This window comes from Lissotriton helveticus, chromosome 9 (assembly GCF_964261635.1).
Source record: "Lissotriton helveticus chromosome 9, aLisHel1.1, whole genome shotgun sequence".
In the NCBI taxonomy this organism is placed as follows: domain Eukaryota; kingdom Metazoa; phylum Chordata; class Amphibia; order Caudata; family Salamandridae; genus Lissotriton; species Lissotriton helveticus.
Genome location: NC_136070.1, coordinates 133965508 through 133992944, shown reverse-complemented (window position 1 = coordinate 133992944; position 27437 = coordinate 133965508). Strand labels below are relative to the sequence as shown.

The 27437-nt window shown below is 44.2% G+C and overlaps 1 protein-coding gene across 1 annotated transcript in view; it reads left to right on the top strand.

Annotated features, from left to right (window-relative positions):
* CAPN3 (calpain 3) overlaps positions 1-27437 on the top strand; it is a 396758-nt gene that overhangs the window by 137399 nt on the left and 231922 nt on the right. Inside the window, exon 3 of the mRNA XM_078659629.1 lies at positions 23657-23775. Coding sequence (XP_078515755.1) covers positions 23657-23775 — 119 coding nt within the window. The remainder of the gene's footprint in view (positions 1-23656; positions 23776-27437) is intronic.

Below are 27437 nucleotides of genomic sequence, written 5' to 3'. Positions count from 1 at the left end.
AACAGCTTTGTTTGCACTTCCTTTCTGTCACATTCATTTCTCACGCCCTTCTTTTGCACTTATTACAACTTTGGTAATCAACAATAACAGAGGCCTGGGAAAACATCTGTGCGAAGCTTCGCCCCACCCCCGTATTCCAGTAGGCGCTATGCCCCAAGCTCATACGTGCTGGTACATAATTCCAACCTATCTGTAGGATTTGAAAATACAGGGGAGTAAAAAAAATATTATCACCCGTCTGCCCATTTTTTTGCATGACGGCTTCATGCAAACACGTTAAAAGATACTAAGAGTCACCTGTAAATAATGTTTCCCCCAAAAATATTTTTTATGTACTTATTTTAAAGGTTTTGTAAGTTGAAGCTTGGCACCTGAGCCCCATGACCACCAATTTGGGAAGCCAGGTATTCTATTCCAATCTTTCTCCTTGGTATCCACAGCACTTTTCATGCTGTAGACTGTTGAGTGTGGGTGGGGCTCAGTGGGCATGCTGTACAGTGACGAGTGTGGGTGGGGCTGAGATGGCATGCTGTAGACTGGTGAGTGCAGGCGGGGCTGAGTGGACTTGCTGTAGAATGTTGAACTTGGGTGGAACTGAGTGGTCCAGCTGTAGAATGTGGGTGGGGCTGAGTGGTCCAGCGGTAGAATGTTGAGTGTGGGTGGAGCGAAGTGGTCCATCTGTAGAATGTTGAGTGCAGGTGAGCTAAGTGGACATGATGTAAAATATTGAGTATTGGTGGGGCTAAGTGGCCATACTGTATAATGTGGACTGTGGGTGCTCTGAGAGTGTGATGAGGCATGGAACGTTGGTTTCTGCATGCTGGGGTGAAGCCTGGTGGTTTAGGGATAGTTGGGTGGAACATTAACAGGACCTCGCAGGTTGAAACTGTAACCCAAGGTCCTACCATGAAATAAAGAACTTTCTTCCTACCTGAGCGGCTCCAGACTCTTGTGTGAAGACTCTAAGCTTCAACTACAAAACTGCCCTTGGTTTTAGGAGTCATGAACCAGCAGCAGGATCAGAAAGAAAATAGGAATGTAAGAGCTTGGTATACTTTCTGTACTTTACACCCCAGCAGCAGAGGGAACATAGTTGATTTCCCATGTTTTAAAGGGAGATTAAGATAATGCAAATAATTCCTTTACCTTTCCTAAGCCCACAGCAGCCATCAAAGCAAGCTGGAAAGGCAATTCATAACAGCATATTCATACTGATTCCTCGGACCATGAATGTGTTTCATGCCGTGTTGGCACTTGTTATCCCAGAAGGTGTTGGAAATTTCGGAGCACGGCCGGATTGGCCATTTTAGATTTTACCTGCACAGCGCTTGTGCTGTGCTTGTGAAATCTATTGTATTTAATGTAAATGTTAAAAGGGGCTTACGTCCCGCCCTTGCTGGTCATTTTTCATGTGCTTGCCACTTACTTTTCCTCCGGATTCTATTGGCTGTAGCATCATAGCTGCCAAGGTTTCAGATAGCTATGTGTGACAATTTTCTAATTTCAGTGAAATTATGAGTGACATTCAACGATTATGAGTGACACTTTCTCGGAAGTTAAATCAATCAATGAAGACAAGAGAAACATACAAATATCGGACATTACACCCATTTGAGCAAAAAAGAAACTCTAAGAAGATCTTTAAATTGCTGTAATCACCAGAAATGGAAGGCTATCGTGGGACCCCGGAGATCAAGCAACTGCTTACTGAGGGAGGAGGCCAGACACAGTGTAACTGTGTACAGTACAGGAGGCTCGGGGTTTGCAAGTCACAGTGTACAAAGGAGGCCCAGAGATTAACGATGGCTTGGGGTTTATATAGGAGAGCAGTGTGCACAGAGAAGGAACGGAGGTTACATTTAAAACGGTTATACAGGATGTCAATAGACTAAGTATTGAAGGTTACGGTGTTTACATGGGGCTCATGGCTTTCCTGTGGGTTCTGGACAAAATACCTGGGAGGCCTGGGCCTGCTTGGTGTACAAAAGACGTCCACGGACTCCACAGCCAGTGCAAGTGCACACAGAATGGATAGGGGTTATAGAATGATACTGTAAGGTGTACACTGGAGACTGTCTATTGTTCACCGTCTTGACTGCCTTTTGCTGTTTGGCCTTCCCTACCGGCGCTCCTCTCCCTCCCAGGAATTCTCCTTACCAGCAGGGTCTAGGGTAGCTTGAAGCCTTGCTCCTCTTTGACCGTCCTACGCCTCCTGCTGTGACCCTCAGCTCCACTCACTTTGGAACAGGTGATCGCACTGACCTTACTTCGAGGTTCTGTGCACAGGAAAGTGGGATTCACAGCGAGGGCCTTTCTGGGGCTTGTAGCTCTTCCATTTTCATTCTCCAAAGGAATCTAGGAAAGCTTGGACTTAATGTCCCAGAAAGCAACGAGGTAAACTGAGAAAAGATTCACGCCCAACACTTGTAGATAAAAAGCAGGCAGAAGTGACAAGCCGGTTATAATCTACTGTACGTTGTAATAAGCTGCACTCAGTGCTCATTCATGCACAGCGCTGTAATTAATAGCAAACAGAGGCTTTGTGTACTCTCTTGCCACAAATCATGTGCCACCCAAATGCGTCCATAACTCAGCCTAACCTGGACATGTGTCTGTGTGTGGTGGAGGGAGTGGGGGGCGGGGGAATGGTGCAGGGTGAAGGTCTCGTCTTGTGAAGCACCTGCAGTAGTGTGTGACAGCGAGCACGTGGGTGTCCGGACCGTGAATTAAGAGCAATTTTAAAATGTGTAGGATGCATGTTGGGCAATTCATTGTGGGAAATATGTGGCATTAGCAGAAGACGTATGAGTGACAGCGTTTAGGCCAGCTACAGGGGAGTCAAATGTACATCTACCGCCAGAGGCGTAACTAGAGCCAAATTTCGGGGGAGGAGGGGCGCTAAGAAAAAATGTCGGGTGGGGGGGGCTGATGCTTCTAGCAAAATGCAGAGTCGAGCTGCAGGAGTTCTTAGAATGGGGTGAAAAACATTAAAGCTTCATTAACAAGGAAAGGGTCTTTAAAAGACCTGTGAAGTGCTCAGCTGCAGCTGTGTGTGTGCCCGGGAAGCCGTGTCATCATCCCAGGCTTACACACACAAGGGGGGTGGGTGGAGGATGAAGCCCTTTGAGTCCGCCTCTCTACCGCTCAATTTTCAGCCAACCTTAGTCAGGGATCGTGGTGCCTGAAGTGAAATATGTGGCTGCACGTGCAAGCGTCATATGTGCGAGGAAGGAGGAAAGCAAGAAAATACCCGCAACATTAACTGAATATTTTTAATGTATGCCTCTGCTTACTTGCTTGAAGATGATTTGCAGAAACGGCCAACTGCAGCCAGCGAGAGCTGCATTTCCCGACGGGGCCGGCCGCTGGATTTACTGCGGCGCAGCGATCTAATTCATCACAGCAGCCTCTGCGCTGGCCTTTACAACACTGGTCACTCCCCTCGGCAAACTTGCACCGTGTTCAGCTTAGCAGCAGGCGCCCCTGCTACACAGTGGGCTCCACATGCACAGCGGTCCCGTGGGGCTGGGTCCGGGGGTCATGGTGACTGATTTTAATTTGCCACCATGATGCGCTTCTATGATTTGCCATAGCCTAGGCCTTAGGGCAGCCTCCCACAGACTTAAATGCAAGCCCGGGAGTTTGCAGTTGAACGTAACGTCGCGCCGACCGGCCGGCGCCTATGACGTCAGTCAAATTGCAACGTCTCTATATTGATACATTTTGGCACTAGCAGCTTCTAACTAAGCCATCGCACATGAAGCCCTGTTTTGTGAGCTGCAAGCACACCACGTTGTGATGCGCTGCCAGCCACTCGACTCCAGCTTAGTCTAATCAGTATAGCCGGTTTGACAGCTGAGGCGCTATCAGCCTATTATGCGTGACAAAGCATTTCAGTGCGGTGATGCGGATCACCACACTGAAATGCGTTAGTATCACGCCTGATGCGTGATACTTGGCAGGACTGTAGCATACTATTTCCTGTGTGTTCCTCTTGAGTTTCTCTTTTCAGTCTCTCAAGGCCAAAGTACTGTTTTCATCCGCTTTGGAGACCTTGTGATTCCAAACCCTTTTGTTTGTTTTTTGAGCTGTTTTACATAGCGTGATATCGACCTGAAGGTATTGAAGCGCTTAACATACTCAAAATGAGCACCAGTTATGTCACACATGGGCCCCTTCAGCAGGGCCCCACTCGAGTGCCTCAGAGGCAGGCGCTTGTTTAGATTGCAACGCACACTCACTCGTCCCATCGGGGCCGAAGCAGGGATCAACTCAAGTGCATCAGAGGCTGGCGCGTGTTTTAAATATTAATCTAGCACTCCATTGGTGTGCACGTTTGCTGGCGTCTACACTCCTCATTGTTCCGCCCACCCTTGTTGCTTGCTCTCGTTCCTTCCCCCTGGGCCTCATTCAGAAACATGCATTCTGAGAAAAAATACAACAACCACTGAGCGGCCGCTTGGGAGCAAGTGCTCGGATCGGTCGCCTGTCCTGCTTCTTGTCTCATTCCAGCCTCCCGCCTGAAGGATGGGGATTAAGTGGCATCTGTCATGATTCACATCAAATAATCAGATTCCACTTCTCATGATTAGTTAGCTAAAAAAAACATACATTTTCTTTCCATTGATAAAAGGCGGAGATGAAGGAAGATACCAAACTGAAACTTCTACATGTCTGTCAATGGAATTGTCCAGTTTTGATGCCAAATTTTAAAGTGTAGGTATTTATCTGTTCACTTAATTTGCTGTTTTTTGACTATATGATTCAAAAGCTCTGCAGCTGCAGGCCGGCAAAGGGAATCTGTTTATTTAAAGCACGTCTGTATTTTATAAGCTGTGTCTGTCTTTATTTTCTGAGCTTTCAACATTTGTTTTTTATGCCTCCTATTTTAATTGTAATCGTTGTTTAACCCCCACCGCTCAACACATGCAATGTAATTAATATGCCCTCACTGGTATGTATTTTACTTGCCTAAGGATGTTGAAATGTTATTATGTCCCAGAATCCTCTCAATGTAGTGAAATAGAATTCACAACTTCGCATCGCCGCCCAGTCGCCTTTATGTACCAGACAGTGGATACATCTTCCTTTCACAACATCACCTGAAGGTCACACAGAGACTTTGGGGGGAAACACGTGGGAATTGACGCGAAGAATGTGATTGCTGCATGTTATCCTCAAAACATGCAATTTGTTATTTCCTCGCACCTGAAATTCCCGGGACGCTGGTATCCTTAATTTGAGGCCCCGGAAATAGCTGGGATTTAAACAGGCTACTCGCAATGAAGGCTCTGTATGCAAACTTTGGGAATGGAATCATGGATTAAAAAGTCTAATTTTCTGTCAGTTGACATAAATACTTGAACATGTGTTACAGAAAGCTGCATCCTGATGACAGTCTATGGCAGTGCAATGTTTTCTCTTTAACCATTGACATCAACTCAAACCTGACACCTTGAGTGGCGCGCACACATGCAGGGGCGCATATCCGAGCCTTTAATTAATCCAAAATTTAAACAGTCGAATAATATTGAATAAACACCTAGGATCCGGGCAGAATCTTCAAGGCGCATCATCTTCAGGAATAGTAGACATATCGGGGTTGGATATTTAGTATTTTAGGCCGCAGTCTGTGAATGGAAAGTGATTAAAAATGATCATGTGAAATTGAAGACGGTGAGCACGCATGCGCGGGTTTCAAGCCCTGCAGCTGGCCATCTGCTTCCTTCCACCTGCTTCCAGAGACGAGTGAAACCTTTAATCCATTGCATAACTTGCTATGACTCAGAGCTAAAAATGGATTGCAATGCATAAGTGGCAGTTAAACAGTTTATGGTTACAGCTTTACCACAAGTCAGAATTTAGAAAAGGTTTTTTGCTATAGTTTGGAAAAATTGCATTAACTAATGGCCCTATTTATAAAATTAGATGTTGTAAAACCATACCAATGATATTCTTATTATTACTTGTAGTATTAGTACTAGTATGTAAACCACATAAAACGTGCCTCAAATAGAGGGTAGCTTTTGTTGGAAAGGGTGATATTGGGAGGGTGGCAAGCCACCATGTACTATTTCTTATATTTGAGCATGGGAGGTGAGGTCACTGCTGAGGGTGTTCTGGGACAGTTTAGCAATACAGGTATTTTTATACTTGGGCATGGGCGGTAATAGATGGTCAGATGGGGGCTGAGTGTCTTGAGGGAAACTATACGCAATTTTTAATGTGCAGTTCAGGGAAAGGCATTGAGGGAGTTGAGACCACATTGCGCATGCTTCTCCCATAACTGTTCTTCTAATTTTGGAGGGAGCCTGTTTATATGGTGATGTGGTGAGAGTAATTACCTGGACCTGGAGAGAAGCCTTCCACCTTCCACACAGAGTTGAGATGATGGCCACCATCTTTGAATGCTGAAAAAGATGATGCCCGTGTACGTGACAGTAACCATCCAAATTGACTGTACACCGGGCCCCCCTGCTGAAACTGCTTGTGAAGGTCTTGGGGGGGCGGGGGGGGGGGGGGGGATTGGCGAATGCTCCTCTAAGCAGGGTGGTCCTAGAGCTTCAGGTCACGTGTCTGGGAAGTATCATCTTCTCTTCTGGTTGGGGAATGTTTGTCCTCCTTGTTGTGCAGTGGGCAGGCTGGTGTGACTCTGGGATCATGCAAATCTCCGAAAAGCTCTCCTGCATTGAAGGTCACTTTCGGCATATGCTCTGATGGTACACAGGGTTGCACTACTATTTAGTGCACTGCATATGGGTGAGCATTGCATGCATCTGTCTGTAGATCCGGTGTGATATGGTGATGACACAAAAGGATGCCACCCTGTTGACCTATGGAATCGATGAAAGCAATCAAGAAGAGCACACCCGTCAGGAGAACATTTTCAAAAAAGAGTTCCTTGATGGAAACAGAAGAGTGTGGTGAGGATGAGTAAATCTCTGATGCGAGGGGAGAAAGTCTGTGCTGTCCCTGAAAAAAATTAAGAACAAGTGTGATATACTGGACAGCAGTTTGGTAGCCTTTGAGGCTAGGATCAAACAACAGGAAAGAAAGATGAAAGAGGATGGGAAAAGGGCAACCCAGGCGGAAACCAGAGTTGTGATGATAGTGTCATCATTGACACAGTTAGATGCTTCCATGACACTGAATATGGACGTTAAGCTGTGGATTCTCCCAGTGGTGGTGCATCTAGATGACAGAGTGGAGCGCCTGGAGAATACAAGATTTGACTGGAGTTTACAAATTATTGGGTGGCCCACGTTGGATGATACACAGAATCTTATAGAGCTGGTTGAAAAAGTTTGGCAGTAAGAGGTGAATCCTGGTTTGTGAGCCATGACCCTCCATGTGATGATTACAATGAAGCTGCCCACAAAGGATGGATGGAACAGTGTGGGTAAACAAAAGACTGTAGTGGGCGAGACAGGCAGAAAATAGCATCTTCTCTGAATTTAGCCTGTTGTCCCTTAAGAAACATTAGTTGCAAGAGGTTTTCTAGTAACTCTTGACTTTGGTCATGGTGCCTCTTTCCTCTCACCCACTCGATTGAGGGTATTATGTGAAAGAATACTCTTTCTGCTTTGCTGAGTGGAAGCAGCAGATCCCTACATTTCAGGAAGACACATGAAGATGGCATGGGCAGTAGCAGGTCCTGATGGGGTGGAGAAGCTAAAAAGGACAGTCAAACGCAGTGTTATAGCTCAGTCCAATGGATTACCTCCATGGTGTGACATCCCATTCTTTTTTCGTCATTGTTGTACTGACATAACAGAGTGCCTTGAAGACTTTTTCATGGTTTACTTAGAGCCTGATATAGAGTTTGGTGGAGAGGATACTCCGTCGCAATGGCGACAGTGCACCCACTCCGCCATACTAAAGTTCCACCTGCCTCACTCAGAGTCAGGTGGACCTTAATTATGTCAGCGATATTGGCGGTAGTTGTGTTCCTCTAGGCTGGCAGAGAGGGGTCCTCCTCGCAGGATACAACTGGTGGCGAGGAGAGTGGGTTGGATGTTGAAAGTGGGCCAGCCCTTGCCACGGAGTGAAAGGACTGACCTCAGTTATATGCACAATGGGAAGCGGTGCTATACCCCATGCTCCCTCCTCACTGTAATATGCTTTTGGATGCTTATGTGACCCCATGGTACCCCCCCCCCGGTTGCGACCATCTGTTTTACGTGCCATTGATAATATCAACAATATGCCTATGTACGCTATATTGATGCCGATTTGTTTATGTATTTGTATAATGCAAATTGAAAAATAAAGTAAAAAAAATAAAAGTATGTCAGCCATGGAGACTACTTCTCTGCCACAGACGTTACTCCAGTGACGGTCTGACAGAGTAAGGGCCAGTGGAGATTAGGCCATTTGTCCTCCATCCCTATAAGTGGGCAGACAATTGCCCAGTTTTTACTTTCACACACCGCCATCCCAAACGTGGCGTTAGGTGAAAATAAAAACATTTGAATGATTCCCATGCCATGGGGAAGACTCCCATGACGAAGGCTGTTATTGCTTTTTTTTATTTGCCTCTGTGATGGCTGTTACTATTGTTAAAATGTCCATGGGATACAAATATGTAAATCTAAAATTAACTTTCAGCCAATAGCAGCTTCATTTCAGCTAATTTATTTTCTCAGTGCAGATTCCACTGTTATTGACATATCTGGAACCATAGTATCTCTTCCATAAAACTGAGCTGGAGACCAAGGGTTTAAAAGAGATTGGGAGGAAGGGTGATTGGGTCCCCCTGAATTACAAGACATAAAATACCGCATTCCGACATTTGACAGTGTATTTGAGATCACCAATGTATTTGAGGTCAGGACTTTATGAAGGAACCTATCATTCACCCTCGTTCCTGCATATGATCATAGAATGTCTCTGTATCTTACTGGCTAATTATAGTATATAGTATTACATTTTTTATTGCTACTACGACTAATTATATTAATAATAAAAAATGCTAATGATAAGTATAATAATTTGGCAATACTTTAGTTATTAAATACTTAGTTTTTATTTACATGGATCTAAGCATAAGTGACCCACTCGGTGGGCTAAAGGTCCATTCTCCTCCTTCGCACATTCTCATGCCCTCCTGAACACACACCCCAGTAACTTTCAATGGTTCTAAGATTGTGATGTTCAATTTTACAGGTATTTAAATGATGAAAACTAAATATCGTGTAAGAATTGTCTATGTGCAGATCCTTCACTCTTTCCTTCTTTGAAACATGGTGGACACCTTCAGGTGATTAGTGTGTTTCAGATGCAAGTTGTCTAGTTATATTCAGGGCCACTGGAATTATGCGGCATTGGGTGACTAAATTATGCATCAAGAAAAGCCAAATTATGCGGCATAATGAAGCACATTTTGTGATAGTATTACTTCATTATTATTTCATCTTGACACTTGTTAACACTGGTCATTGGTTGCACCTCATTGGTACCAACTTAACACACAAATATAGCAATAAGCAGTTGAAAGGTGACTAGTCAACCTTTGAAAAGGCTTTCCACTAGGCAGCAACATGTTGTTACATTTTTAGTAACTTTAGAACTAGTTGTGCTAGAAACAAATGTTTTGTTAAACTCTGCAGATTATGCAGCCGATGGTGTATTATGTGGCGAATGCAGCAAATCCATAATTAAAAGAATAACATAGCAGCTGAACGTCTCATAATTTCAGTGGACCTGGTTATATTCCAATTTGGAAGAACTAAAATGGTTTTGGTGATATTTACAAACCCATTTTATTGGCATTAGCTATGAAGTAAAGCAGGTTGTAAATCTGTAGGGAATGTATACCCAACCTTGCATTCTAAGGGTGTTGCTAGTTATTGAGGATATCCATGATTGTCACGAGGCCTGGGGCTACTGAAGTTCTAAGTCAAAAGAGTGCACGGTTCGTGTAAAGTTGAAGACATCTTAGTCTCTATAATCAGGACATGTTGAATTATGACTCTGAGATAGTGGAATGACAAATTGTGCTGCAAAGTTGCTTAAATTATGCAGCAAAGGAGGAGCATAATTCAATTTATGCTTATGTTATGGAATTATTGTTATGTATCAGGGTAATGCTAAATTTGCGCCATGTTTTACTGATTAAATGACTAATTACGTGACATATTCTGGGGCGTTATTATCTAGCTATTTCTAAATGTTAACACTCATTGATACAAAAGGCATTGGAAAATATGTTTTTTTAAGTAAGAAACAGCATGGGTCTCTTAAAATACTGGATGCAATTAGGGACTTGTGATTAAGGGGTGTGAATCTCACATTTCTCGACTAAAAAAAGGTAGTGGGCTGCTGGATGATCAAAGTTCGAGATGGACTGCTTCCATAAGGAACAGGGCTAGGAATGACTTGCATTAGATGGTCTCTGTCTAGAGTGGCACAGTGGGCAAAAGATGAAGGGTCGGAATGATACCCCCAGCATTTGCCACTGGTTAAATTATTTGCAAGCATTCATCCCATCACTTTCAGGTGTTTGATTGTTAGTTGTATGCTTGGAAATCTGAGGCTGGGGCAGCTATCCAAGCCTACTACTGCCAATGTTTGTGCATTCTACAAAGTAGTACATTTTCGCTCATTTAAGGAGTACTTCCTTGTTCACTGGGTGCAGATCTACTACTCTTTTGGTACTCTGGGGGTGTCACACCCCAGACACCCTCCCTCCGCCGAAGCTAAGCCCTTCTAAGGCTCACCCGGGCCTACCAGTTCTCCCTGCTAACGCATGACTATGGTCACGTAGGCAGGGCTCCATGTTTCCAGTCCTCACATTTAACAAATTCCATATCAAGTGACAGAGGGACCCATGTGCTAACTGTGAGTAGCAAATAGATGTGGACGTGCCAGCATATTATTAGGACAAGCCGTGCCAGAGCCAACTCAAGGGTCTGGCTTGGCTGAAAGAGTTGGTGCTCAAGCCATGCCCTGAAAACATTTGGCATGAATGTCGTGCAACAAACATAATGTAAAAATATGATACAGTCTCTCTTTAAAATGCGAAACTGTTTATTTCTTTAACATTTGGAAGCGTTTCACCATAGTTCATCAGATAAGATCACAGCATAGACATAACTTTATTATAAAAAGTTAGATCTTGACTTACGGATATCCTGTCTGCCGAAACATAAATCCTATAGGATATAATGAGATTTATATTTCAGTGGACGGGATAACTGTCAGTGTTGTGTGACGGAGTAACCCGTCCACCATGATCTAAATCAGGCCCTAAGTTATTTGGGCCTGCCCATCTCTGGAAATGTGAATCATATTTTTTCTGATAATATTAGAACTATAATTGAGGAGTTGACATCAAAAGGTAAAATCATTTACATGTATCTCTATGTCAATACATTGGAACCATACAAGTTGTAGATCTGCATTAGTTGCTTTATTTCACCTGTAACTCTACACATTGATTTTTGTGCTCAGAAGGCATGAAAACAAAATCAACCAGGAGCCTACCTTTGAAGGAGGTTAGTAAGGAATGATTCAGATTTCCTAACTTCAGAACCTGATCAAAACTCTTTTAATTGCATGAACCACATTACTAGATTGAAAAACATAAAAAAGTAACTCAGAATAACAGATTGTAGAAGAGAATTGGTAAAACCTACAGACCTACTTCCTCTGTCATCAATGCATAGACATGTTGCTGTAGTTTGATGTCTCTACTACGACATACAGCGATGAATTTAAAAGTCTGCATGTAAAAGCTGAACAGCAGATATATCGTCAATGTTGAGGCCTCTTTGTCAGGGTAGCCAACAGGTCCCACTTAAAAGCAAGAATCAGTTCTGGGTTCTTTGGTTTTCACTCTGTTGAAACTTTAGTAGGCGTAGTCAGACCCAAACTGAGTAGGTATCAAGTGGCTGGTCACTGAATGAGCTAGCATGATTACCGATACAGTTTGGAAACTGATCTTGTCTGATAAGATATGTATTAGCTGGATTCAGAATTGATATGAACTATTCACAGATTCTACTAGGAAAATGTGTGCTAATCACGTTTTGCAAAACATTGGACCTGAATCTTTGTTATCCTGTTCAGTGGGTGCTTTTCAGAGTATATTGGTCGTCTCTGAGAATGTTTAAGTAGCAGCACTTAACGTCATCAGCTGCTGTGCTTGTGAATAAATACTGACACCCACCGTCACCTGTCCCAGAGCTGTAAAGCGCCGATTGATTTCTGGCAGGAGATGTTTCCCGGATCAAGATGACTTGCACTTCTTAGGCCGTGGTTACCGCAGTCTTGAATTACATGCCACTTTCTCTAAATATAGCCCTTTCACGTGACCAATGTATTCATACAGAGCTATCATTCGAAATGCAGAAATCAAAGCAAAAACCAGCTATGGATGCTTGAATGCCAGGTCTGTTGGTATTGGACCCATGTGTACAAGTTATGTTCTCAAGACAGAAAACTTAGCAAAAGTTTGATGAAATCTGGCCCACATTTCTCGATTATTGTATTTGGAAGTAAAACCATGTTATAGGTTGTGTAGTATTTACACTATGACCACTGTATCTTGCTTATTTCTGTTTGTGAGGTTTTCTTGGTAATTCTTAATCTCTCTTCCTTTATGAACTTTTGTTGTGTGTACAAGAAACATTGAAACAAAATAATATTAATGTATGTTTCTATTCTGTTAGTCTGTGTATCTTCATCCTTTTTCTGTGTATCTTGTCTTTATTATGCCTGTGCCTTGATTAGCACAGCCTGCATTATGCTGTGTAAAATATAACATTCTGAGCATGACCTTAGTTAATTGAGCAATGGCAGTACCTGACTAGGATATTTCATGAAAGAGACCTGTGCGTATAAAGTAACCCGAGCTATTACCTGAGTAGCCCTTTTTAGCCATGCCTTTTGGCAAAGGGCACTGTATGTCTTCTTCAATTGATCTTTACTCGGAAAATAGCAAGCCTGGAAAATGGAAAGAAGCGGGAGGTGGGAGTAATGAACACACTACAGAAGTAATAATAATTTGGAATACCCAGAGTATTTAGGCTGTCTACGAAATCTATGACTTTTTAGACAATTATTTTAGGAACGAGTGCTTTAATTTCAAAAGATTTTATTAGAAGAGGTTTTTACAAAACAGTACAGAGTAAGCCGATCAAAGGCAACACTGGTAAATGTAAACATGCGCATCGGTAATAATACATACAGGCTTGTTACGGCGCTTGTGTGCTGGTTATACATAGGCTGCTTGGGTCCTTGTCATTACATACTGGTCCTATGCATTGCCCACTACGGTCAGAAGAGATCTGTGTAGAGGTAATTAGGACGGAGACGAGAAGAAGAGAGAGAAACTACGGACACAGGTGCGGCTAATAGAGGTTTGTGTGGCCAGAGAGTTTGCAGACGGGTTACGCTAGGGGGGATCTGTGTGAGGCCAGATGGTGCATTCACGGCGGTTTCTGCGAGGCAAGGTATTTGTCCAGGGAGAGCCACATCTCATTGCCGCGTCCAACTTGTGGTGTTCGATTTTTCGTTATGTTGTCTGCTCCCCTTAGGAAGGTGACCCAGTTGAACCATACTTTGAAAGTGGCCTTCCCTGTATCCTTCCAGTTAGACAGCATTGTTTTGGTTGCCGCCGTGAGGAGCAGGTCAATGAGGCTCCTTTTTTGGCGGATTGAATCTCCGGCGCCGTGAATGTGTCTGCTATGCCGAGGAGGTCTGGTTTTGGAGTGTACCCAGTTACATTGTAGATGAAATCTGTTACTTTCCCCCAGAAATGTTTAACTTTGGGGCATTGAACAATCATATGTTCTAGGTCACCTCTCTGTTTCTGACAGTTCCAGCATAGGTCGTTGTCTGTGAGCCCGAGCGCTGCTAAGTGTGCCGGGGTCCAGTACGCTCTGTGTAGGAGCAAGTATTTTGTTTGTGATAGTGTGGAGGTGACTTTGTTCCTGCTTGCCGAGGCCCAGAGGAGGGCTTTTTCTTTTTCGCTAAACCGCCCAGCGTTTAGTGTTTCCCAGTGATCTATGACTTTCCTGTTTAAATTGGTTGTTTTGGCCCTAAGTAATTTGTATAGGTAAGATGTTTGGTGCCCAAGTTTGTTGAGATTTGACAGGTATTGGTGTATTGTTGGTACCTCTTTGCTTAATTTTGCTCTAGTGATTGCCGCTTTGATTTTGAGGAAGTTATATAATTCTATGTCTGGGAGGTCGTGCGCTTTTTGTAGGTTGGAGAAGGTGGACGGGATCCTCGTTCTAGTTGGGATGGGGTGTGGATACCTCGCTGGAGCCAGGAGGTTATATTAAGTACGCTGTTCTTGTATTTAATTTTTTGTGTTGAACCAAATGGATTCGTGTTTTGTGTTTTTTATACTCTTTCCCATTCTTTTGTCTACTTGCAGGAGGGCTTTTTTGGTGTTTCTGAGGATTGTGTTGTTGGCGTCCGGGTGTTTGTTAGCCGTGAGGAGGGCCGCCGGGTTCATGCCCAGCAGAGCTTTCTCTAGTTCTAGCCTAGCTGGTGTGTATCCCTGTTCCTGCGTGAGCCAGTATATGCCTTGCCTGGCGAGGCAGGCTGACTGGAAAGTCTTAAAGTTTGTGACGTTGAGCCCCCTAGGTCCTTGCTGAGTTTCTGGAGGCTCATCCTGGCTTTTTTACCCCTCCACAGGACCGAGTTTATCATTGTGTCCAGTTTTTTGTGGAATTCTTCCGTGACTATCAGTGGCAGCATGCTCAGCAGGTAGTTGCCCATGGGGGTTACCATCATTTTAATAGTTTCTACTCTGCCCCACCAACTGACGTACTTGGGGGACCACGTGTCTAGTCTGTCTTTTATTTTGTTTAGTATTGATTTTTCATTATGCTCAAGTGTTGACCTGAGGTCCCTGTCAAAGTAGATACCTAGGTATTTTAGTGCCCCCTTCTGCCAGAGTAGGCCGGAGGTTCCTATCACTCCCCTGGTGGTATGGACATTGAGTGGCTTGCATTCAGACTTGCTTCTGTTAAGCTTTAACCCTGCTACATTGGCATACACTTCGATGGTGTTCATTAGTGCTTCTATTGAGGGCTCGGGGTTCTCTGTCATGATGAGTATGTCATCGGCATATGCTGCTAGTTTGACCATATTCCCGTTGACCTCCACCCCCTTAATCTCGGCATTGTTCCTGATCATGGTCAGTAGGGGTTCTAGGGTCAGTAGGAACAGAGCCGGGGATAGTGGGCAGCCTTGTCTGGTTCCTCTTTCCAGAGATAGGGCCTCTGATGTGCCTCCATTCACCACATCTCGGGCTTTGGGTGCCTTGTACAGTGCCATCACCATTGGCTATACTTCTCGCCTAGGCCGAACTACTGCATACACTGGTCGAGGAAGGGCCATGAGACTCTGTCAAAGGCCTTTTCTGCGTCTAGCGCGATCATCACCACTGGTTTAGTGTTGGCGGAGGCGTAATTAATTATGTGGCAGAGGAGTCTTGTGTTGTCTTGTGATAGTCTGTTTTTCAGGTAGCCCACTTGCGTTTTGTGTATGAGGTTTGGAAGTTGTGTGTTGAGTCTTCCCGCTAGTATTTTTGCCTATATTTTGCAGGATACGTTGATTAGGGAGATGGGTCTATAGTTCTGCGGAAATTGCGTGTCTTTGCCTTCTTTGGGGATGACTATGATATTGGCCTCTGCCATTGAGTTTGTCATTTTCCCTACTTTGATGCAGTGTGCAAAACCTCTTTCAGTGTGTTTCTAATTTGGGGGAGGCAGTGTTTGTAAAATTTGGCTGTGTAGCTGTATTATCTTTTAGGGCCGCTACTGCCATATCTATTTCTGCCCCTGTTATTTCTGACTCAAGTGATGCACATTGTGACTCTGTTAGTTTGGGTAGGTTGATCTTGCCCAGGAGGGCTGCCCCCCCATCGGGGTTGAGGTCTTTGTCCTCTTTGTATAATTCCTCATAGAATTCTTTGAAAACTCTGAGAATCTCTTTGTTGGTTGTTTGGGATTTCTTGTTGGCGTCAGTCATGGCTGCTATGGCATGTTGTCTTTGCTTGCTTTTAAGGTAAGAGGCCAGGGCCTTGTCTGCTTTGTTTGCTTAACAGAGATTTATGGCTTTGTACCTGTTAATCCATGTGCCTGCTCTCTCGCTTAGAATCTTATTTAGTTCGTTTTTTTTCCTTGTCAGGGTAGTTAGTGTGTTCCTGTCGGCTAGGTTGACACTGTGGTACATCTCCAGGTCTTTGATCTGTCTCTCTAGTTCTGCTATTGTTTTGTTCCTGTCCCTGTTCATTTTGGCCTGGATGCTTATTATTTTCCCTCCTATTGTGGCCTTCATAGCATCCCAGAGCACTCCCTTGTCTATGTCTGGCTTGTTGTTAATTTCTAGATATTCTTTGATGGCTTCCTTTATGGCTGCTGCATTGGTTGGATCCTTAATGACATCTCTATTGAATCTCCATCTACAGCTAGTTTGTTCATTGTGGCGAACGCTAAGTGTTAGGCTGATGAGGGAGTGGTCTGACACTGTTCTTGGCGCAATCTCTGTGTGTTCTATGAGGTGAGTGTGGGTGGCAGATATCAAGATGTAGTCGATTCTGCTCTACGAGTTATGGGGGTGGGAGTAAAATGTGTAGTCTCTGGCGTCTGGGTTCTGGAGTCTCCATGGATCTTTGAGGTGGAGTTTGGCGCATAGGTTCCTAAGCGTGTGTTGGGACTGTGTTTGGTGGCTGGTCCTTTGTGGGTGTCTGTCTAGAGTTTTGGTCCAAAACCTGATTAAGGTCCCCTGCTACTATCAGTAGCTCCTCTTGGGGGAGGCTGCCAAGTTTGTATCCCACTTCTCCCCAGAAGGACTCGTCCTCCGTGTTAGGGCCGTAGATGTTGGCGATGTGTATCGTTTCCTCCCCCCGCTTCAGGCTGGTTATTAACAGGCATCCCTCCTCGTCCGCCTGGTGCTCGAGTAGGGGCAGTCTGGCTTTCTTATTTATTACCGTTACTACTCCTCTTTTTTTGTGAATGGCTGGCGAGCACAGGGTTAGTCCAACCCAGTTCGCCTTTAGGCGCTGTGCGTCCTCTTCGGAAAGTTTTGTTTCCTGCAGGACATATACATCGCTTTTTAGTTTGGTTAGATAGTTTATTATCTTCCTCCTCTTTATCGGGTGGTTGAGCCCTTTGACGTTTAGTTGGGGGTCACTGTGCATTGTCATGGTAAGTGTATTTTATCGCTCTTGTTTGGTGCTGTCTGTAAGGGGTTAGCTTCCAAGCGTTTTGGTCTGTCCACCCCTCTCCTAGTGCCTCCCTGAGTGCCCCGTCTGGACTGTCTGCGGTGCGTGATGGCTGGGAATGTGTGTCCGTTGAGAATGTAAGAAGTAGAGAAAGAAAGAAAAAGGAATATATGGTCTGTACTGGCCTACCCCGCCCCCCAAACCCTCACCCCCTCCTCCCTCCCTCCCCCCGCATTTCGAAAATTGGGCGTGCGACAGCAAAGTTCCCTCCCCCCACTCCTCCCCCGAGGGTTTCCAGTTGTCTACGGTATTGGCCCGGGGCTTGCCCCGGATCATCATTAAAGGATATACATTTGGTCCGTGCGGAAGATAGTGCCGTGTTGGGCTCCCACTCGTCCCAGGGTGGCTGAGGTAGGCGTGCTACCTTGAGGTAGTGTCAGTTTGCAGAGTTAATGACAGGGTCCACCCCGGGATGGAGGAACATCTTCTTTGTGAGTTCATGTTCTAGATAAAGGCTGTACCATGAGGTTGAGTGTTGCTTAAGGTAGAAACGTTGATTGTGTGCTTGTGTTCTTTTGTGTGCATGGTTATTGTCCATTGCAGGCCTGGTCCGCTGCACTCGTGTTATCCGATGATGCTCTTCTCTTCGCAGTCTCTGTGCTTTGCGACTCCATGTCCTCCACTGGGGGGCTGCGTAAGTGTCTTCTCAGTTCTCCCGGGTCATCGAAGATCGGTGGGTGACCCTTGTCCACGATTCTAAGTCTTGCCGGCCCTGCAAAGCTGAAGGTGATATTGTCCTTTCTCATTCTGTCTCTCAGGGCAAGGAAGCCTTTCCTTGTTTCCTTGTTTGGCGCGAGAAGTCTTGGGTGATTATTATTTTGGCATCTTTCCACTTTAGTGTTTGATTTTTCCTGGCCACTGCAAATATTGCCTCGGTCTGCTGCGATCTAAGGGGTCTGTAAATAATCGGGGGGGGGGGCACGTGCGCTATGGAGTTTCATCGCTGGTACTCGATAGGCCTTGTCTAGTTCCAAGTGTTTGGCAAAACTTAGACCTGTGATGTGTGGGATGAGCTAGGAGGGCTGAGCTGGATCCGGGTTTGTCCTCTTCCCCTTCTGGTACGCCGAGAAGTCTTATGTTGCCTCTTCTTGTGCGGTCGTCTTGCTCAGCCAGCTGTTTCTGTAGGCTGTTGGTGGCTTTGGAGACTGACAGCAGGGCTCTGCTTGATTGCGTGTTGGCGTCCTCGATCTCACTGATTCTCACTTCCGCTGCGTCAATCCTGGTGTTTGTCTTGCGTTGGTGTGCTCTAATGGCTGCTAGCTCAAGTTGCATGTTGTCGATTGTTTGTTTGGTGGATCTAGCAACCTCGTTGCCTTCATTGACTTTCCTGAGAATTGTGTCCAGAGTTGTGTCATTTTTGAGCTTCAAGGGCGAGTCAGGATTGTTTTTGTATTTCTTTACTTCGTTGGTTGCTTTTCCTTCTTGGTTAGACATCTCGCTGAGGCGCCTTCTGGCTAGGTAGCTGTCCAATCTGCCGCTCTTACGTTGTGTGGCCGAGCTAGAGTGTTCTCCTCTTGGACCAGGTGTGACTTTGCTCGTGTGCTTGCGATCTAGTCTCTATCTGCTAGGCTCACGGATGGCCCTTGTCCTTGTTTTTGCTTTTAGATGTTTCCCTCCGTTTTGTCCCCGGTGTTGCAGGCGCACATATGTACTTCTGTGCCTTTTCGCCGACCTTGTTGCTTCCGGCGGGTGTGTGCTGACCAAGATAGCCACTGCCAGTGTGCGCCTTCAGTTTCGTTTTGCCCTCGCTTGCTTATTAGCCTTTTAAAGCGGTTTGGTGCTCTCTTTTCGCCACCCTTTTAGCACTCACCTGGCTTGGTAGCTCAGGGGGGTGATATGTTGTCGGTCCTTCTCAATCTCCTCTTCGCGGGGCCAGATCTTCCTCTACCAGGGCTAGCATCGGTGCAGCGCCATTTTCTTCCCCTCTTCGCGTCTGTCTTGGTCTTGTGTTGAAGACCGTTTCTTGGCTTGCGGCACCCTTTGGCTGTGGTGGGGTACCGCAGTCTGTGCTCCTGATACTCCGACGTCCGTGCTTGTAGTTTGGCTGTTACGCTGATTTAGTTTCGTTCAATAAATCGCTGTTGTTCCCCTCGGGTTGATGGAGGTAACGGACTCAGGCGCCCGTCCTCATTGCTGTCCAAGCCACGCCTCAGGAATGAGTGCTTTAGAATACACTTTTAGCTCCATGTTTCTGAAATTTTCTCGAGAAGGGTTGGAGGGTCTGGGAGTACAACCTCCAACTCACTGGGGATAATCTGTCCTTCTCAGAATCTCTTGAACCATTGGAATATACTTTGAGTGCCCTTCAGAGTTGCTTGTACAACTTTTATCCTTGTAGCCAATTAATTATAAAATTGTGCTGCAAAATGCATCATTTGCTGCTGTTATTTAAAAATGTATGGACCAGGCATGATCTCCATCTCTGGCACGGAGTAGAGTAGCATGGCGTGGAGTAGTGTGGTGTAGAGTAGAAGGATATAGAATTGGGTGGAGTGGAATAGAGTGGGGTGATGTAGAGTGTCATGGAGTGGAGTGGTGTTGAGTTGGCATAGGGGATAGCGGTGTAGAGTAAGTTAGAGTAGAGTGGCATGGAGTGGCTTAGAGTGGCATTGTGTGGAGTGGAGTACAGTGCATAGGATAGAGTGCCATAGCTATAGTGTAGTGGCAAAGAGTAGATTGGCTTAGAGTGAAGTGGCATAGAATAGAGTGGTGTAGAGTAGAATGGAGTGGCATAGTGTGAAGTAGAGTGGCATGGTGTAAAGTGGCATATAGTGGGGTGGAGTGGAGGAGATTAACGTGGAGTAGAGTAGCGAAGAGTAGAGTGGAGTAGCATAGAGTGGCATGGCATGGAGTGGAGTGGAGTGGTGTGGTGTGGCACAGAGTATAGTTGCTCAGATTAGTGTGGAGTGGAGAGGCGTAGAGTGACGTAGGATATAGTGGGGTAGAGTGATGTGGCATAGAGTGTCCTAGAGTGGAATGGCATAAAGTGGAGATGAGTATTGTATGGTGAGATTGTGTGAAGTGAAGTAGAGTGGCGTAAAGTAGTGGGGCATGTAGTAGAATAGTGTGGAGTAATGTGGAGTGGCGTAGAGTGGAGTGGTGTAGAGTTGCATCAATAAATCAATCAATCAATCATTTGTTGCGCGCAGCAAATCACCAGTGAGGGTCTTGAGGTGCTGGGGCTGTTTTCTGCTGCGTGGAGGTGGTTACTCAAACAGCCAATTTGTCTGAATTGCTGGAATGATTGTGTGGTCCTGAGGTGCATGGGGAGGTTGTTCCAGGCTTTGGCTGCCAGATGCAAGAAGGCATAAACTAGAAGGATATAGAGTGGAGTGGCATAGAGTGGAGTGGCATAGAGTAGAGCGGCTTAGAGTACAGTGCCATAGAGTACAGTGGCACGGAGTAGAATTTTCTAGAGTAGAGAGACATAGAGTAGAGTGGCATAGAGTGAAGTGGCATAGGCTGGTGTAGAGTAGAGTGGCGTAGAGTGGCATAGAGTGGATTGGCGAAGAGTGGCATAGAGTGGTGTAGAGTGGCATAGAGTAGAGCGGCTTAGAGTACAGTGCCATAGAGTAGCTTTGATTTGATACTCTCCAGACTTGATTACTGTAATGGTTTAATGGCGGGAGTGAAAAAGTCCACCCTCAAAAAGCTGCAGAGCATACAACACGCAGCTGCTCGATTAGTGTTGGGACTTCCTAGAAGGTCATCAGCTTCAATGGCGCTAAACACCCTCCACTGGTTACCTTTACACAAAAGGATCTTCTTTAAACTTCTTCTTACCGTCTTCAGAGTTATGAAAAACTCAGGGCCCCTTTATCTTGCAAAGCGTTTTATACGCTACCACCCCTCGCGTTGTCTGAGATCCTCTGGCAAAAATCTTGTCACCATTCCAAGATTTAAGTACAAGACCAGGGGTGGGAAGACCTTTACTGTCCTGGCAGCCAGGGCATGGAACACTCTACCGGTCAATCTTAGATTGACGGACAAGGAGAGCATCTTTAGAAAACTTCTAAAGACATGGGTGTACCAACAATCAGACACCGCAGTATTGGCAGCCATCTAGTTTCAGCTTCTTCACTTTTCCTTCATCCTTTTTCACTTTTATGTACTCGTAGCACGCTTTCCTAGCGCCAAGATGCTCCTGTCGGAGCGAATGTCTGCGCTCTATAAATACACACAAATATCAAATATCAAATAGAGTACAGTGGCACGGAGTAGAATTTTCTAGAGTAGAGAGATGTAGAGTAGAGTGGCATAGAGTGAAGTGGCATAGGCTGGTGTAGAGTAGAGTGGCGTAGAGTGGCATAGAGTGGATTGGCGAAGAGTCGCATAGAGTGGTGTAGAGTGGCATAGAGTAGAGTGGCCTAGAGTGGAGTGGCGTAAAGTAGAATGGAGTGGAGTGACTAGAGTGGAAAGGCGTAGATCAGCACAGTTGTGGGTTTAAATAACTAAAGCGTCAATAGAGATGGCAGATAGATTGAAAGCAACATAAATAAGAAGCCATACACCTGTGTAAAAAATAGAAAAATACATTGCATATCCAGGAATAATACCAAAACACTTTTAAAATGAAAAAATAGAGCATTGCAAAAAGATGAGGAAGAATAAAGACGAGGAGGAACACGTGGTTGATCCTAGCTTCAGGGAGGAGCCAACACAAGAAAGGGAGGGAAGCCTATGGGAACTAAGCCATCGAAAGATTGGAATTCAGAGTGACGGCGAAAACTAGTAATGGTATGCTGCGGGCGAGTTGGAAGCCCACTGAATTGTAAGCAATATGCGTCTCAGAACAGTGCATGTGCTGCTTATGCGAGATACAAAATATTCTCTGTAAATAGTCTCTGTGCTCCTTGAGGCTTGGTGTGTGCCTTATCCAATCCCTAAAAAAAAAGTATGTGCAGAACAGAAAAAGGATGCTAACGGTAAACTATGGTCCTAAATATATAAATGCATTCTTATAGGTGTTCTCCCACATTTGGAGTACATTTCTTATTGTTAGATATTCACAAAGGTACGCAAGATTACACCTCGGAAACGGCAACTGTACTCCTGTAAAAATATGTGATTTTTCTACGACTATGTGAAGGTATTTCTGTGCATTTCACTTTACAACAATGCAAAGGGATTTCTTCTGCATTAAATGGGCATAATGTACATTTTGCGCATAGGAATGTGTCTCGCATTAGTGCACTTGTACTCTGTAACCATTTATTGCATATTTACTCCATGAGTGTATGATAGAAGATGAAATACTGCTCAGAACACTGTCTCCCTAAATACCGTGATTGGGCATTTAGGAAATTGAAGCTCTCTCCTGACCTAAACGTCAGCCCTTCTGTAATAAAGTCTTCTCCAAGACGAAATAAATGACTGCCCTGAATGACTTTTAGCCAGTCTCTTTGTAGTGGCTGTTAGAAGCTGTTGACTCTGAGCATATCTTATCTTTAATTTCAGAAGTGGAAATTCGGCTGACCAGAAGCCCCTACAGTGAACATTGATTGAAAAAATGATTAAATACATTAGTACTGGAAAAAAATACTTGGAACAGCAGTATACACCAACATGCTGCCATATAGGATTTCAGCTTGTATATATAACTTAATTTGCAAAAGAAAAAATAAGTTGAGAGGCCAGATTTTTTCTTGGGATCCCGTCACCGGTGTTGCCATATAGAAAGGCTGCCTGGTCTTGATTCCTCCTCTTGCCTCTTTCTTCCACCATCCTCCACTTCTTATCACTTTATCTCACATGTGCAGGTTCCTTTTCAATCCCTGGTTTCTTCCTTTGTCACAGTTTTCTCACATTTTCTCTTCTCCTTCCATACTCCCCTTTTCTCTATTCTCTCATGTGCTCTGTATCAAAGTCTGATGGAAAAAATAAATCCCGGGCCCCTAAAATGAGTACCGGTGTCCACCACCTGCAACGCACCAGCACAGCTCTTTGTCCATGGAAAACTAGAGTGAAGTTGAGTTATTCTGTTTTTAATACTTCTGAAAGAAGCAGTCAGTGTGGTACTTACTCTGAACCTTCTATAGAAAGTGGGGAAAGCTGCCATGCAGATGGTTTCCTGTTGAAGAGCAGAAGGGGCCTTCATCAGTGGGAAAAATCCTGTGGGCGACACGCCTCAACACCACTGGACTTTAGTAATGCGTGGCATCTACAACTGGAGAGCAGATGTGCACCGCCACAAAGTAGACATCACCCATTCATTTCATGAGGTTCATGATGCTTCCCTGAAACATGTTACCTAGTTCTTAATGAAGGTCCTGAGTAATTTAATGGACATGGGCCATAATTATTGAACCATGCTGGCACAGTGGGATTGTGTTGGGTATGTGTGCCCATCCACTTGTGTTTGCCACTCTCATCTGGTGGCTGTGCTTTAACTCTTACCTGTCTATTTGTTTACAGGTGACTGCTGGTTCCTAGCTGCCATTGCTTGCCTGACTCTCCATGAAAGGTTGCTCTACCGCGTTATACCTTATGAACAGAACTTCACGGATAACTATGCTGGGATCTTTCACTTTCAGGTACAGCCCAGATGAGTGGGGCTGGGTGGAGGGGGGCTGGTGGTTGAGGTGGTTTCTGGCAGGTGGTGAGGGGGGTTGTGTCTGTGCATGTTAGGGAGAGAGGGTATTGGGGTTTGTATGGCGTTAACCCAATAAAAGAACATGGTGTTACTGGTCTGCTCTATGAGTAAAATGTAGTCCCCAGATCATATTGGTTAGTCCTTTGAATGATAGCCTACTCAGTGATGACTTAGTCAATCTTCACACCACCCCCTTCTTCCTAACTATTACCAATCATTAAGGAGATCCTCAATGGGTATCGGTGGTATTCTTGTGAGAACAAGGAAAAGTGGACTTGACTGTTGTAAAGGAGGGCAAACTCTGACATCTGTGAAACTAATAACTGAAAATGTGATTTGTCAATGACAAGACGTTATAGGGGCTTATTCACAAAAGTATTTAAGAATGGAAAGTAGTGCTACAGGACTACTCTGTTACATGGTAATACAGGCCTTTGTGAATCAGCCCAAAACATCTGACTCCCTAATGGCAAATCGCGCAAAGAGGGCTCAGTCTTTTCTAGTTCTACTTTTTTATATATGAAGATTTTAAGTATATTGGGGCAATTCACAAAGGGCAGTCAGGGTATGTAAAAAAGTAGTCTACTGAAATACTCTTTTACTCACTCTTACGTGCATTTTTGAATCAGCCCAAAAGTTTTGCTCTTTCATTCAAACAGCAGATGGGTAACCTGTGGTGCCCTACATTGGGACAACGAATGACCCAATTAGTCACAAAGGCATTTTAGATTTTCCTTCTCTTTTGGAAGCTATGTTTTTGTACATAATTGTAATTCTAATTCTTGCCTAATTATGAATGTAATGTTGCACTGATTCTTTTTGCAACCTAAGAGACAGCAGGCTAGAGATGCTTGAAGTCTGTGTAGTTCTCTTTCTTCATACGTTCAAGGTGGGGTACATAGGGCCTTGCATTTCTTTCTTTCTCCCACCCATTTTTACTTTTTAGTCTTCTTCTATCGAGGCGATCTATGGCTTCTCTCCAATTGAGCTTATTTACATATGACAATTCTCCAGGCACGTATCAAGCTGTAATTCTACACTCTTCTTCCAGAAATCCTTTTACTTGGGGTTTTCAACTACAACAAAATAATTTTAAAAATCCTCTCTTCCATGAGGTTGTGCTCTCCTATAGCTCCTTACATAAGCCAAACATTGTCTATACAAGGTGATGCAATCTGGACGTAAGGTTATTGCTTGAGTAGGACTGGGTTGCATAGTTAAAGTAAGACCAGTGAGAAGATAACTGAATTCTGTTGAAATAGAATTGTTTGACTCTTGCACAGCATTTCCGGTCCTGAAATCTGTTGAACTTGGTTACCGAAACAGTGCTTAGCTAGATCTTCTCTGGAGTGAAGGTTTAAAGTATTAATTGGTAAACGGCCACGCCCAGCAGGGCCCATGATCCAAAAGCGGTCTTAAATTTATATAGCAAGATTTTACTCTCAATTTTGAAGTAGAATTCAAAATAAATACTCACCAATCTTCATAGAATAAGGTTTCTTTAAATGGAGAAAGAAGGTTGCTATTTGAATATTGCTTAAGTATTTCAACATTCTCAATTCTTTGTGCTCATCAATTGGTGTGTTGCATCTGTCCTACCGATCTTCTTAAGCAATAGGTCTAAAAAAAAATTTTTGTTTACATTTGCTGATGCTGCACTCCTAAGTATATGAACTCCATTATCTTTTTCTTTCTTGTAACTACTTTATTTTAAAATCTTATAGTTAGGATTGTTTCAGTTGATACTTTCAATGGTTTAGGTGACCTGAGTTGGTCAATGTTGTCCCTTCAGTAGTTATTTTCATTTGGATTTTCAATCTTTATTTACAAGGGAAATTAAATAATTAAACAATTAAAGCAGTTCAGTGTTCACTGACGTAATGCCCTGGCATCTTATCTCACCTTCATTAAAGCTATCTAGAGGGAATTACCCTTGCTAGGTGGTGCTGACTGTGAAAGCTGTGGGACACCTGAAATGTTAAAATACCCAGTTACCTGTTTCAACAAGGAAGTAACCACAGACCACTATTAGCCATAGAGGCCACAAACATCATGATGTCAGGAGGTTATGTAGTGGAAATTTAACTGCACTACTTGTTCCAACATAAGTTTTCATCATGGATGTGACCAATGCTCCCACTGAGAGGTCAGTTAAATGATGCCTATAGAATATGAGGAGTGTCACAACTGGGTCTCATGTCTGATACCATAGCACATGGCATTTAAGCCACCAAAAATTTCCATTGTAGGATTTCAAATTCCAGATTTCCTCATGTGTGTAGAGAATATCGAAACATATTCTGTAACAAGGTAAACCAAAGTGATCTGAGCTAAAAATACTGGGTTGAAGGAAACAGTGGCAAAAAATGCTATTCAGGGTGAGGGCACCTGGTACCTATATGCCACAGATGAGATGCCTTCCTATACCATGTGTGAGTCACAGTGGTAGAGTGAGAACAGTCAATGATAGCACTGAGTGGAAACCAGAGATTCTGGTTTTGGCAGTTCTTGAAGGTTGAGGTTGGCACCTGCTTATGCTCTCTCTATGTCGGTTGCAGCGTGTTGATATCATGACACCTGCAGCATTGACATCATACATTCATTGTGTGTGTATTGTGCATCAAGGGGGTAGAGGGCTATTATTGCGTTGTCCAATGTGGCCAAACTACAAATGCCTCACTTTAAGGAGAATCACTATTTACTTTAATCAGAGTTTGGGACGGACTTAGAGCTTTCGGAGGTCTTGCAGGGTCCAGTTGGACACTCACACCTTGCCACAAGACTGATCTGCCTATCAAGGGAAACATAGATACATACTGCGTGTCACATCACAACTTGCAAATAGATAACTGAGATTTTAAAGTCTTTCTGATTTTCTCAAGCAATGTAAGATTTGTAAATATGTTTTGGGCATGGATGTCAGGTAGGCTATGTTAAATGCATTTTTCATGTCACAGTCCCACCATTCGTATTGTCCTGAAGCAGTTTTAGAATCTGGCACCCTTTATGATTCTGATTTAACAGAGGCTAAGTGTTGGTACTGTATTTGTTTGTGCTTTATATTATTCAGAGGTGAGTCATATTGGAAAGCGGTGGTAAGGTTGTAGTAGGAACGTAAATAGTCATGATGGGTTATATTAGAGCACGAACCGAAAGATCCTGTTAAATATATGGTTCTGATGCCATTCTATGTGTATGTAGGGTTGGCTGGTTTAATTCAACTTCTTTAGGACTGCTAATATGTAGATTTGTGATGATAAGCAATAGATGTATCAGTATAACATGAGTGTATGACCATCGTGGCAGCAAATTCTTCGCCAACTTTATGGCTTATAACATGTTATGCACATGGTGGTACCATATGTTGTGCAAAATATGTTTTATTGGTGTATGCAAAGTGGAAGTATGACATCATATGGATGTGCGCTTGAGGTGGTATTTTTTTGTGCTAGGAGATGTATCTAATGTGTACTTTCATCGGGGGGGGGGGGTGATGTGTGAGCATAGCTTGGGTTGTGCTGTTGAAGTAGCAAACACTTAGCAAGGGTTGACTGGGATCATTTTGTGTGCAGGATGGTGCCAGGAGTTGTGTCTACAGTTTAC